The sequence below is a fragment of the Abrus precatorius genome, unplaced genomic scaffold (genome assembly GCF_003935025.1).
Source record: "Abrus precatorius isolate BTA unplaced genomic scaffold, Abrus_2018 Scaffold0, whole genome shotgun sequence".
Lineage (NCBI taxonomy): Eukaryota > Viridiplantae > Streptophyta > Magnoliopsida > Fabales > Fabaceae > Abrus > Abrus precatorius.
Genome location: NW_020874290.1, coordinates 4,620,110 through 4,634,565, shown reverse-complemented (window position 1 = coordinate 4,634,565; position 14,456 = coordinate 4,620,110). Strand labels below are relative to the sequence as shown.

The window sequence follows — 14,456 nt, the reverse complement described above, 5'->3', positions numbered from 1 at the left end:
TAATATATCTAAAATGAAGAGAAAATAATCAATTTTATTACTAAAACAATTATAAAACTTCTAAATATCATATTACTCTTGTATAACTCACACTCTTCTCTTTTATTATGTTTAATTGTTGTAGTTGTTGTATTTACAAATTCCAGAATATGAATATTTATAATAATTAACAAAGAATTTAAATCACATAAAAATATAACTTTTTTTTTTTTTAATTTTAAACATATGAATTGGTCAAATGAGATACTCTATATCAGTTTCTCTTTAGTTGTAGTGGGATCACTCATCAATCTCGCCCGCTACATCTACAAGGGCATTATCTAATATCTATTATAATAATATCTTTACACAACTTTAACTTTTCTCTTATAACCACCTTGATAAGAATATTTATTGCATTCTTATATGTTCACATTTTTACTAAACTTATCATTTGTTGAAACATCAATACATTTTGTACAAGAGTGATGCATTAAATTTTTACTTTAAATTAAAATTACTTTGACTATTACAATATATCGTGTAATCAATTTTATTGCTAAAAGATTATAAATCTCTTAAATATTACACTATCTTTATATATTCACAGCTCACAATTCTCTCTTTTATTGTATTTAATTGTTGTAGTTATTATTATTTTTACAAACGCTAAACTATAAATATTTATACTAATTAACAAAAAATTTAAAATACACAAAAATATAGCTATTTTTTCTAATTTTAAACATGTAAATTGGTGAAATCAAATTCTTACCGTTGGTTGCAGCGGGATCACTCAACAAATAATGCATGTTTTAAATGTCCCCAAACCAAATTCATATAAACCATGAAAATTTAATTGACAAGACTAATTATGTTCACGTATTTTCTACATTATAATGTATTTTGTCGTCGTTGTTAAATTTATAAACCAAAACAGGACGCTTGTGGTGTGTGGGGTCTGTGTCCATCATAACCCAAAAACATAATCTATGATCAGGGCACGGATTAAGCAAATCTAACACCACTTAACTTGATGAGTATGACAAACATTAAAGCGAGATACACTTAGTATAGGTGAAAATAGGCTATGTATCTTATCTTTTTTCTACAATTTTCAATGATATTCATAACTCATTTTACACATTATATTATTGATTTTAATATTTTAGAAAATAATTTTTTTTTAAATACCTTCTAATCTCGTCTTTGAGATTCGTGTAACATCAAAATTTTCATATTTGAAATGCACAAAATTAATAAATCGATGTTCAAATTAAATACTAATCATGTAAGAAATAATGAAAGAAAAAAAATATGTAGAAGAATTATTTGCATTAATATAAATTCAAATATAATAATATATATTTATATTTAAAGGAGGAAAACTATACGTGTTAAAATAAAACGTATAATTTTTGTATCTCAGAAAAAAAAATGCAATTTACTAAAAAAGTTATTTCAAAACATTTACAATCTATTTTATTAAGAACTTAAAAAAACCATTTTAAAGTGTAATTAGTCTATACGCATTTGCTGAAGTATAATATTAATTAAAAAAAAGCTGCAAAAAAGTGTTTTTTTGTGTCTAACTGCAATAAAAGAACTTGAAAAATAATATAAAATTTTTCCTAATCAAACAAGATTGGGTTGATGTTTTGGACTTTCGGATTGGGCTAATATGAATAGATAAATTTCATGGGCTGTTTGGGCCATTAGAATAGTACGAAAATACCCACACTGGTCACTGAGGATTGCGCGGGAAGCAGTTGATTCTCTCGTTCCTTTTTCTTCTTTTGCCGTCACGCCACCCTTGTTTTCATTTTCTGTGCAATGTCCCATTCCCACACATAACCCAAATGGGTATTAAGGTCTTCACTCTTTCATCACCCTATCCCTCTCTTTTCTCTGCAATTTGTTTTTTATGAGATTAATTTTGTTAATGCTGATTAATTTCTAGGGTTTAACGAAGCTTTTAGCGGACAATGCCCCAAAATGCATGAAGGAGAACAAATTCGAGAGTTACTTTGGCCGCAAGATCGCCATTGACGCTAGCATGAGCATTTATCAGTTCCTTGTTAGTACTATTCTTGAGAAATCATAGAGTAGTTTCAACCATGATATTGATTCTGATACAGTGAAGTTTTGTTAACGTTACGTGTTATGTGTCTTTGGTTTTGGTGTAGATTGTCGTGGGAAGAAGTGGAACGGAAATGCTCACTAATGAAGCTGGCGAAGTTACTAGGTGTGCAGTAATCTCTTTAATAGTTTTCAATTAGATAAGCTTAGTTGGGATTTGTGGTTTTATTTCAGTTTCTTACTTTCTATGATAATGTGGTTTATATGTGTAATGGTGACGTTGGTTTTGTATCTTATAGTCATTTGCAAGGTATGTTTAATCGGACAATCAGACTTCTAGAAGCCGGGATGAAGCCAGTGTATATATATATATATCTCTTTCTTTTTTATTTTTTTTATCTCTTCTTAATTGTAACCGTTTGAGAATGAGTTGCTTTATGCTGATCTTTTTCAATTCTCATTTACAGATATGTTTTTGATGGGAAGCCACCGGATTTGAAGAAACAAGAGCTGGCAAAGCGGTATGTTATGTGGATTTTTTGTTATTTCTAAGAGTAAAGAGTTGTAATCTGTTATTCTGGGGAGGGTTTGTGTTCTATTCGCAGAATTGTTACTTATAAAAATTTCCGTACTGATTTTTTCACTCGAATTTTTATGCAGTCTTTCAAAGAGAGCTGAGGCTACTGATGATTTGTCCCAAGCCATAGAGGTATATGTGTTGTATGTTATTTGACTTTCCTCTACGGTTCCTTTTGTGTGTGAATTTCTTGTTTAAATCAACATATTCATCCTTGGGCTGTTTTTCCTTGTCATTTTAGGCTGCAAACAAGGAAGACATTGAAAAATTCAGTAAACGGACAGTGAAGGTGGCTCTTCATTTCTTATAAACATTTATTTGAATTTTTTTTTTTTTATTATGGATAGAAGCATGGTTTTTGGCGCATTCTGTTGAGCCATATCTCCATACTCTTGCAGGTGACAAAGCAACATAATGAGGATTGCAAAAGACTTTTAAGACTCATGGGAGTGCCTGTAGTTGAGGTGACATTGCACTACTCAAGTATTTATTATACTGTGTGTTTACTACCTGGTTAAAGCTTTGGATTCCACAGGCACCCTCAGAAGCAGAGGCTCAGTGTGCTGCACTTTGCAAAGCTGGAAAGGCAAGTTCATATCTGTTTGCTTGTCACCTTATTTTATGAACAAGATTTTTGAAGATTAAAATGAAAAGATTATTACTAATCCTTTTAAAACAAGATTCTACCTCATTTTCATAAAATCCATTTCAACATTCGTTATTTTCTTCCTCTCTTACCTTTTCCATTTGATTATCCTTTCTTTTGTTATGCCTTTGGTTAGTTTTTTTTTTTTTCCAACTCGACTTCAAATTAGTTAGTAACATTTCCTTTAATATAAACTTTCTGTAGAATTTTTGTTGAGATTTGTATTTATCGTAGGTTTATGCTGTGGCTTCTGAAGACATGGATTCCTTAACATTTGGAGCTCCTAAATTTCTTCGCCATCTAATGGATCCAAGCTCAAAAAAAATTCCAGTGATGGAATTTGAAGTTGCAAAGGTCTTTATAGCTTTCAACTTGAGTTTTTTTCTCTGTTTGATCAGTTCATTTTGGTATTTCTTTTGTTTCAGATTTTGGAGGAGCTAAATCTGACCATGGACCAATTTATTGACTTATGCATTCTTTCTGGGTGTGATTATTGTGATAGCATTCGAGGTATTTTTTGACCTATATTTATTTGTATGATGCTTGGTTCAAGTTTAGTTTTATGATTTCTGTATGAGCTCCACATGCATATGTATATAGTGATAACATAAATGGCAAATGATGTGTGCTACAGGGATCGGAGGACAGACAGCTTTGAAACTCATACGACAACATGGCTCTATTGAAAATATACTGGAGAACATAAACAAAGAGAGGTTTTATTTATGTATTTTTTAACATAATTTTGTATACACTGTTTCTGTTGTATGCAATTTAATAAGTATTAGTCACATGACAAAAACTTGTGGAATAAGTTTTATTTGTTTCTCTTTGTTATGTTTGTGTTACAAATCAGACATCAAGCTCAAATATGTGGGTGTCTTTCTAAGTTTAATAATGAGTTCACTTATATGATACATGTGCCACAACTACTTGCTCTTGTAATGTGTTTATGTCATGGTTTGATTTTATTAATGCATCTTATGTCAATAGAACCTGTTTGGCATTAAGCTACTTTTATCAAATGATTAATTTCGGATCAATACCACCAGTTGAGACTAGAAAAGCTTCCTTAGTTTAGAGACTCGGTCATCCCATCTCAATGCTCCTTCTAATAAATGCGAGGGTCATGATATTTTCTTATGGTGTTTGTCTTTCATCCTTCGAAATACTTACAGTGAGTGCATGGATTCAGGTACCAGATACCAGATGATTGGCCATATCAGGAAGCTCGGCGGCTTTTTAAAGAACCGATGGTCACAACTGAGGAAGAGGAACTTAATCTAAAGTGGTCTGCTCCAGATGAAGTGGTAATAACTATTCTGTTTGAGAACTTCAAATATCCTTTCAAAGGCACAGGATTCACATACTGACTTGCATGTTTGTTTTATCTATATATTGTGTTCTTTGGCAAGATAACTAGATCGCATTATGCTGCCTTTCTTACAGGGGTTACTCACATTTCTGGTAAATGAGAATGGCTTCAACAGTGATAGAGTGACAAAGGTATGTAGCTCTAAATGTTAGTCTTATGGACCGTTTGAATAGGGTTTCAAACTTTCAATGGGCTATTTGCTTCTTCTGAAAACTTTATTTATGATTTCTTTATTCTATATGAATGTTAGGCAATAGAAAAAATTAAAGCAGCAAAGAACAAGTCATCACAAGGCCGGTAAGTGATTTTTAGGTCATTGGACATGAGTGTCAAGTCTTTTTTTTTTGTCCTACCTAATTTTTTTTTTCTTTCTAAAAACAACAGATTGGAATCATTTTTTAAGCCAACAGCCAATCCATCTGTACCTATCAAACGGAAGGTATGTATCCATTATGTCTATCATCTCCACTGTTTGTTAACATCCAGAATTTTTTGAAGATGGCCTGGCAAATTCTTCACCAGAACATTTGTGGTTGGACTTTCAGCTGGCCATGATTCAGTTATTCTGCTGTTTTCCCCCATTTTTCTGCTTGAAACAAATAATGAATTATTGTTTCCTTGCACTATTTTCATTCTCATATGATTTTATATGGATGAGAAAAGAAATATTTCATTCCATGAAAGGTCTCATTAACATAATGTGTAAATAACAATGGAGTATATTATTTTAAAATCCGAAATACAGATATACAATATATTCATGTATCCAAATACGAGACTTTGTTTTTTAAAAATTGAATATCTATTCAAGATGTGATGATGAATGTTAGCTACAGAAGAAAGCAACTGAACCATTGATTAGTGTGGCAAGCAATTTATTTATCCTATCATCTTCACCAAATGTGGATTTGGAGCTCTTCAGCCCTATTTTTTGCTCCCATATTTTTAAATTAGTATAATGGGATGCCTTTCCTTCCACACCTGAGAAATGAACCAGAAACAGGATTTTTTTATCCCCATATTTAGTAGAAATCTTAAAGCTGATATGGTAGATAATTTTGGCTACACTTAATGACAGGAAAGCAAATGCATGCTTAGATCTTTCAAACCAGCAATTGAGCATAAGATGTTCTCTCTGCAACTTTCTAACTGGTCAAGGCCCATGGTTTTTGGCAAGTTGAACTTGCCTATATGTAATCTGGGTTCCAGGCTCTTTGTGCCTTTCTCTAGAGGTGTCTGCTTTGGTGCCTGAAGCTGAATAGCCCTGGTGAACCTCCAAAGTCCTTTTGTGCTTATGCATAATCTATCTTTTAGTAACCAACATTTCAAAGTGCTAACATGATAATAGTGTCTTTTGGATTGATAAACTTAGCCGATCACAATCTTTAACTGGTCTTCTTATAATTCTTCTACTAATTTTGCACGAGTAATTTGAAAGTTATGTCAAGCCTTCTACCAATGTTCAAGTCATATTTTATAATGGAGTTTTGTTAACCTGAGCCCGAGTTTAAGCATTCATAAAATAGAAAGTTTTTATGGAAAAAGTACATATTTATTATTAAAGTTGTAAAAGTATAATGAATGCTTTTCTTTTCAATAAATTTTTTTTGTTATTAGTTGCTTATCCTCAGGGGCTGAGGTTAACATTTTCCTTTATAATTTTACTACCAATAGTGTAAATCTCTTACCTTTGATTTGTTGTTTGTGGATTCACTTTTAATTCCTTTAGCATATAGGCACGTGGATCTTGTCAGTTGCTATATTTTAAACTTTTATGAAGTCTCACTGGTCTTTTTTTTTTTCACATAGAAACTAAGTCTTATTCATTAGGCAGAGATGCAAAAGGACTGGAGAGTTTGTTTTATCTGATTTGTCTTTCATTTCTTCCGTGTGTCTTTGTTTCACTATTTCTTTGTAATTATATGTTTTATTATCCGAAAGAATATTGATTATATAACAGGCCATCCATTTGGCTTATATACCATTGGCTGCCCCAATGTCACCATGACACTATTGGTGTGCCGAGCTTACTCTTACATGGTGGTGGGGTGAGGAGTTAAGAATTTTAATGTGAGAAGAGGTGATGCTCTATGGGTTTATAGGTTTTAGTTTTGGTTTTGAACTCTAGTTCAAGAATTTCAGTTTGATGCTATCTTCATTGCTACAATGCTATAATAGTGTGTGGTAAGGTTCTATAATGATGAATTGATGACAAAGCTCAACATGAACATTAAAGTTGAAATGACATAGTATTGTGTAGTGTAGTAAAGATCAATTAAGAAATTTTTGAGCCAAATAAATCCTCTATTTGAAATTAAGAAATTTTCTTAAATCTTCAAATCCTCATTCTGCACAATTTTTTTTATGAATTAAACTGGTTAAGTTATTTTAAATCTTCTGTTCAAACTTTTCAAAACATAAAATTTCACCTAAATAAAAAGAAAAAAACAATTACATCCTTCAAATTCTAATCTCACATGTTACAAAATCCTTTAAATTTATCAAATTTCTATTTTCTATGAAATTTTTAGCTTCCAAACTTTCTAAATTATTTCATATTACAAATCTATCATAAACTCAAATATTTGGATAGAAAACTCAGAAATTTGAAGACTTTAGGGTGAATGAAAATGGGTACAAAAACTAAATTTGTTTGTTTATTTTTTAAATATGGGATTGTAATTGATTCAAAAAATTTTAGGGACCAAAATTATACATATCTAAACTAAAAGAATAAGAAATGTAATTAAGCCATTAAGATGCTTCCAAAAAACCGGAAGCAGTAGAAGCGCGTTGGCTGAACATTTTATTATTCTGGTTCGAAAGGTCCATGTTTTGATAATTTTTTTTACAGGAAACACCAGAGAATAATGCTAAAGAAGCCCACAAAAAGGCCAAGGGTGGTGGTGGTAGGAAGAAGAAATAGTTGGCTGTGTCTTGACCAGGTTAGAGTACCGGATGTCTGTGACCATGCCTCTAGAATTCTCTGGTTCATTGAAGCTTGCATCAAGGAGGATGGATTCTCAATATTGATGCGCACTCTTCCAAATTGTAAAATATTTATGTGATGTTTGACTAATGTACGCTAGCGTCCTGCATCTCATAAACAAGGACAATTTAAGATGCAGTACTTCATTTGGTAGATACTCTTAATCCTTTATTCTCGGGTTAAATTTGACTAATGGTTTCATTTCCTGCCACCCCGCGTTGCTATTTCACGGGCCTGTCTCTCTTCCGGCTACGCGCTAAATTGTAGTTGCAAGTCGTTAGAAATTTAGGTTTTGCTAGAGGGATCTATATCCTAAACTAATATTTAATTATGTATTTTAGTGTCTGAGATGGGTGTTGAATTATTGCACATATAATAAACTTCTAAATAAAGAAAAAATTCTTTATAAAAATAATAATTTTTTATAAGTTAAAATTAATTTATTTTCTTAAATTTTATAAAAGTTAAATGAATGAGCTTTAAAATAAATAGAAAAAAAAATTGTTTCTATTTTATGAGATCAATTTTACAAACTTAAATCCTACCTAAACTGGAAAAATTCAAGAACATGCCGTGTAATAATAATAATAATAATAATAATAATAATAATAATAATATTGAGAGATAACTTCTGTAAATAGATTTTGTATTAACATTGATGAGACTGATACAAAATATTGAAAGAAAGATTATAAGAGCTTCAAAAAAGTTTACAAAATTCTAAGAATATTGGTCTTGAGAAATTGTTGATGATCACTTCTTCCCGATAATGGATTTTATAGGGAAAGATTTTTTTATGTAGAAATTTTTTTTCTTATCTTCTTATCATTGCTAATAATATATTCTTAGTCAAATCTTTTTTCTCATGTTTATTTTGCTGACTCTTTTTTCAGACTTATTATTGAATAAAGATTTTTTATTTTTATTTTTATTTTATTTTTTTTGCTTTGCCAATACTTTGTTTTGCCTCTGGTGAAAGAGAAGGAAAATTCTATAACAGTCAATTTTATTTTCATCTCTTAAATCCTCTATGTTTTCTAGTGAATTTGGACTTAGCTTACTTTGGGCTTCTTCTTTTTCAAAGGCAACTTATGAAATTTTTGGTGACATTAGCTGCATAATTTCATTAAACTCTTTTTCTATTCTCATTGAATGAAGACTTGCTATTAATTTGAATTTTTGCACCAAAACTTCTTGATTACTTTTTTCTGATATTGTTGAATTGGCTGGAGGATTTAGATATTCTGGAGGAAGTCCCAAAAACTTTTGATTTTGATGAGGAGTTTTGGCATGAGTTTGTAACCATTAATCTATCTTTTGTCTGCTAAGAAGATCAAGATTGAATTTTATCCACCATATTATTTTTATGGTTTGTACTAGTAATTGCATAACTTTATGCTCATGAAGTTTGACAGAGTCATATTCCCACATGATAACCCAAGTAACTCCCACAATAACTTTATGGTTTGTATTTCTTCTAAAATATTCCACAACTATTCTAGCTTTTCTAGGAAATATTGATATTTCTACTCTAAAATCATGATACCAGTAACGAAACCACTTGGGAAATTTTAATGAGATTCCTTTTTTAAACCAAATAAATCAGGAGTGGGTTGCTGGTCTAAGATACATCATATTTCTCCATGCGTTTATATAATCAAAATAATAATATTGTTTAAGCTAATATTTTGTAAAACTTTTGCATTGGAATAGGGGTTGATGAGGTTTCTCAAACCCCTTTTGAGAAAAGGACCTAAGTAGGACTAGAAACACTCAAATTAAAAGAGGAAATTAGGGTTTCTAATGTATACCTTGAACTCTAAAAATTAGGAGGATAGAATTAACTTGAGGAAAGAAAACAAACAAGAACAAGAAAGGAAATATGCAGTTGCAGACGAAATAAAATTGGGTTGTATCTCTTGCCACAAATTTTGGATTGAGGTGTTTCTAAAACGAGGTTAAAGTTCAAGTTTTGAAATGCAATTTTGGCTCAAGAATCACTAAAAAAGATGTATAATAGGAGATATGATCTAGGTTAATTTGGAATAAAATTTTAGGATTAGGATGAAACTTTACATATTTTTAAACCCTAAGCTAGATTTAAGTTTTTCATTGTTATTTCATATAAAAACAAAGAAATAGAAGAAGAAAGAACAAAGGATAGGCGCCACAAACCTATTTAGTTGATAAGTCTAAGTTGATCGCCACAAGAATGAGAATTCTTGAGCTTAGAAGCAAGGAATAACCCTAGCCTTGAGAGAAAATCTCACACTTTTAAATTTTGTTCAATCTGAATTGTCCTCTTTTCCATTCAATCCAAGTGTTTTTAGTACAATGCAAAATAAGAGTTTGCTTAATTAAAATCGAACAAGAGAAAAAGAAAAGCACCTTTAGTACAAGTAAACTAAGATGTCCTAGTGGTCATTAGGATTACACTTAGTCACAAGTACCTAGGTTCAAGTCTTGCTACAACAATTTATGGATGGATCTTCCTTGATATCATAAGCTTCAAATTGATGCTGGGCTTCCAACACAAGATGTATTTCATGTGCTAATGCTTCTTGGGCTTTCTTAACTCTTGACCTTGTCATCAGTTCGCTTAAGTCTTCAAGTGGATCTTGAGCTTCCTTGGTGCGTGAGTTTGTCCGTGGTCCTGGTACTAGATGTCCTCATCCGGGGCTGTCCCCATTCTTGTATTGTCACAATTTCATTTATTTTAAATTTTGAAAACACAATTTCTTGTGTTTCATGATCTTTATGATGTGTTAATTCTATAGATTGTGTCTGCTAGAATTAGCTCATAAAATTCACGCCTTTGTTGTGAAAACGTGGGTATAAAATGGCATCCCAAAGGGAATACTTTTGTGCAATCTCATTTCTTGGTAAAGAGAACCGTTCTTGTTCTATTGGCATCACAAGGATGTTATCTTCTTTTTCATGATATTATTTTTATGGATGGGTAGGATCATGAGAATGTTTGGTAGAGGTTGAGTTTGAAGATAATACTATAAATTTGTTAGGATTAGAGGTTAGTTTTGTTGGAGTAACAGGCTTGGGAGATGCTTGTAGAGCTTGTAATGCTGTCATAACTTTTTTACCTTTATCAAGTTTTGTAGGAGTTGGTGGAGGATTTGGTTCTTTCTTTTTAGGAGGTTCATAATTGGAACTGGTCATTTTTTACATCTTTTTCCTATATGAATTCTCTTGTGAGATAATCTGGTAAAAAAAAATTGTTTCCCTTTATATGTTTTATGCAAAATCAAAATTGGATAATAAGGCTTGCCATCTGGCAAATATATGTTTTGAAACCAAATTTTTAACATCTTTTTGTAAAACTTGTGGAGTTGTTTTACAATAAGTTTTTATTAGAAATCTTTTGTTAAAAAGGTAATCTTGAAATTTTTGTAAACATAATACTATTGATAATTTTTTTTTAATAATAGAATATTTTTGTTGTGTAGAATGCCAGATCCCCAAATGGTATCTTACCATCTGTTCTTTGGTGCTCTCGGGCAATACTTATTTTAGTATACTTCCATATCCTAAATTTGAAGCATTTGTTTATACTATTAAAGAGGTTTTAGGATGTGGTATTCCTAAACATGAAAGAGTTTTAACCAGAGTTTTTACTTTTTTGACTGTATTAGTCATTTTTTCATCCCAGGATGATGGATTTTTTCTTAGTCTTTTGTAGAGCACATATTATCCTTATATTTGGAATAAAATCTGATGTGTAATTTAAGCATCCTAAAAATTTTTGTAATTGTATTTTTTTTCTTTTATTTGATTTGGGAATTTGTTGGTAAACTCTAATAATCTTTGTATAGGTGTAATTGTACCTTGATATATTTAAAATATAAGAAATCTAATTTTCTCGTGAAATATTTTTTGTCTTCTTGACTAACACTACTAATCCATTTTCTTTTATTAATTCTATGGATTTATTTAAGTGTTGTACATGCTGTTGTATTCCTTTTGAAAATATAAGTATGTCGTCACGATATACTATTGAAAATAAGGATAAAAAAATAATATTTATAATCTCTTGAAATTCACTAGGAGCATTTTTTAATCCTTGTTTGCACATACTAATCTTTTGATTAGATCTTGTTTATTAGGTATTAGGTACCTAATCCATTTTAAAATTTTATTTAAGGGCTTGTAGTTTATTACTAATCTTGGGGATCTTCTCTCTTGTTCATAGGCTTTATTAACATAAAATCCTTTACAACTCCAAGAAGATTTAGATGGTCTAATTAATCATTTTTTAAATAATGTTCTAACTTTTGCTTACAATATTGTAGTTTTTCCTTATTCATTTGTGTTAGTTTTGCTTTTTGTTGGAATGTTTTTTTTTGTTAAAACCTTCATAAGGTAAACTTCATATATTTTTTTTCTAGAGTGAAAGGCTATTGGATTTGTTTCACAAATCTCTCTTTCTATCCTTTTTTTAAAATTTTTAATAATTTTTTGTATTTTTAGATTTTTTAAGTTGTTGTTTTATTTTTTTTATAACTTATTTCTTCATTAATCATTTTAATTTGGTTTTACTTTTGTTTAAATTTATTTTATATATTTAATTCTCTAATCCTAGGAGCTTGTAGAAATTTAAACTTGATTTTCCTTCTACAACATTACTTATAATTCCTTCATTATTTATTTTACAAGTATATAATAATGTTAGAAAGGGTGTACCTACTATCATCTGATTTGTCATGTTTTTAACTAATACAAAAGAAGTTGTAAAGCATATTTTATTTTTACAAATTTTTCTTTTTGATAATATATAATATGTGCATCTTAGATCCACTAGCGGAAGATAGTTTATCTGTTGTCTTCTCATAATATTTGGTAGGAATTAAACTTTCTTGTATATAATTAATATCAGCTCCTGAATCTAGTAAAACTATCATATTAAATTTTTATTCTTCTACTATTAAAGTCACTTCACATCACCATTTATGTATTATTACTAATGATAATAAATTCATATTAAATATTTTTGGTTCTTTTTCAACATTACTTACTTGTCGTTTTAATATATTTTACCTTCTAATTCTAATAATTTAAATTTTAAGACTGTTTGATTTTTTTTTAATTCATTTATTTCTCTTTTTAAATTCTTTATTTCTTCTTGTAAGTCTTTAATTGTTACACTAGCACTTGGTTGTTTGAACTTTTTGCATACATCTTTCATTTTTATAAGTTTTATTTCTAAAGGCTTTTCTTCTTTTCTTGTAACTAGGTCACTTAATTTTTTAATAAATTCATTCTTAATAGGCCATCTTCTAATTCTTCAATTAGTATTATTAATGCTTGTGTTTGATCTCTAGATAATACGTTTATTTGGGGACTTATACAATTTTTACAATTACATAATCCTGGTCCTAAACAATAACTATTATTTTCTTTTTCAGATTCTTCATAGAGTGATAAATTTCATTCTTTAATATATTTTCTTCATTTGAGGTTTCATTTTCTAATTCTCATGGATAAAAATTTATTAAAATTGTTGTTAGAACTTGTTTTAACTCTTTATTTTCTAAAGAACTAATTTTCTTTTCTACTTTACACTTATCAGCATGGTATCCATATTTACCACACTTTTAACATGTTCCTTTAAATTTATTATTCTTTTGATAATTTTTATTTTCTTTTGGTTTGTTTGTATTCTGGTTATTTTTATAATTCTTTCTATACCTTCTTTGTCCATAATTAGAAATGTTTCGGTGTTTTGTATATTTTTTAATTTGTTTTTTTTTTTTATATTTTCTACTAGGGGCTTGTACAGATTCCATACCATATTGTTAACAAAAAGTTCTTAATTCTTTTCTATAGTCAACATTTCTTTTCTCATTTGATTTTGTAATTTTGTATCATTACAAACTCTTACTCCTATATCTACTATTACATTATGTATTCGTTGTTAAAGCTTCATAGTTTATTCTTCCTTCTAATCTTTCTTCTAAATTTTCTAATACTTTTCTAGAGAAAAATGTTGGTAATGTAGTTATAAATCTTTCTTTCCAATAAGGTGCTACTACATCTTCTCTAACCATAGATTTAGAGAAAAATATATCTTTATACTATTGATAGTCTGACATAGTTGAACATCTTAAATTTGCTAATTGTATTATTGCTCTTTCTTTGAATAAAGTGAGATCTCTTATAAAGTTATATTATAGAATATATTCAGGTTACTACTGCATCTTATTCATTATTTTCTTGTTTAACATGTGATAATATAAATTCTTTATTAGCAGGAGTCACATGATGATCCCACCATCCTCTTAGTTGTTCTGTGAAGCCTTGTATTAAAGTTTCAATAGCTGCTTTATCAGATAACTTTTTAAGTTTGTAGGCAGTTCTGCTATAATCATTTATTGTGTTAAATCTAATATTGCTTGTTCACTTAACCCATCTAAATTTCATTCTACTATATCATTTTTACTATATGAATTTTGTACAAAATTTGGCCTTTATTCTAATAATACATCTAGAAATGTTGGTATATTATAATGATGTTGTTAGATTATTTTAATAATCTTATTATAGTGGCCTATGTAACTTATAGCATGACTCTAATTAATAATTTAATGTGATGGTGGTTAAATATAAAATATAGAGTCACCGAGGGTATAATTATAAATACAATTATAAGGAAACCCTCTCCTCTCCCTTCATATAAATTAAAGAGCGGTTACCAAATAGGTTATGACATTCTCTATTCTCACTTTCACGGTCTCTGAGTGAGCTCACGGTAAACACAAGAAAGGAACTTTTTCTCAACCATCCGAAAGGAGCTGAAAAA

At 29.7% G+C, this 14,456-nt stretch overlaps 1 protein-coding gene across 2 annotated transcripts; it reads left to right on the top strand.

Annotated features, from left to right (window-relative positions):
- Positions 1–1,731: 1,731 nt before the first annotated feature.
- On the top strand, positions 1,732–7,938 carry LOC113869255 (flap endonuclease 1). 2 transcript variants are annotated; one of them, XM_027505535.1, is made up of 18 exons: positions 1,744–1,850; positions 1,940–2,056; positions 2,166–2,224; positions 2,358–2,417; positions 2,526–2,579; positions 2,719–2,767; positions 2,877–2,924; positions 3,034–3,099; positions 3,171–3,221; positions 3,516–3,635; positions 3,707–3,791; positions 3,916–3,997; positions 4,477–4,591; positions 4,731–4,787; positions 4,907–4,953; positions 5,041–5,095; positions 5,735–5,923; positions 7,511–7,600. In XM_027505535.1, the coding sequence occupies exons 1-17, from the start codon at positions 1,839–1,841 to the stop codon at positions 5,906–5,908; spliced, it is 1,251 nt and encodes a 416-aa protein (XP_027361336.1). In that variant the 5' UTR covers positions 1,744–1,838; the 3' UTR covers positions 5,909–5,923; positions 7,511–7,600. The 2 variants fall into 2 exon arrangements, with proteins under 2 accessions (XP_027361408.1, XP_027361336.1); XM_027505607.1 differs by lacking the exon at positions 5,735–5,923 and having other exon boundaries at positions 1,732–1,850; positions 7,511–7,938.
- Positions 7,939–14,456: the final 6,518 nt, after the last annotated feature.

What these genes read in the sequence shown, in the direction of transcription:
- LOC113869255 (XM_027505535.1), top strand. An exon ending in TGGAATTTGAAGTTGCAAAG is followed by an intron (nt 3,636 to 3,706) that starts GTCTTTATAGCT and finishes CTTTTGTTTCAG; the next exon opens with ATTTTGGAGGAGCTAAATCT. An exon ending in GAGAACATAAACAAAGAGAG is followed by an intron (nt 3,998 to 4,476) that starts GTTTTATTTATG and finishes GCATGGATTCAG; the next exon opens with GTACCAGATACCAGATGATT.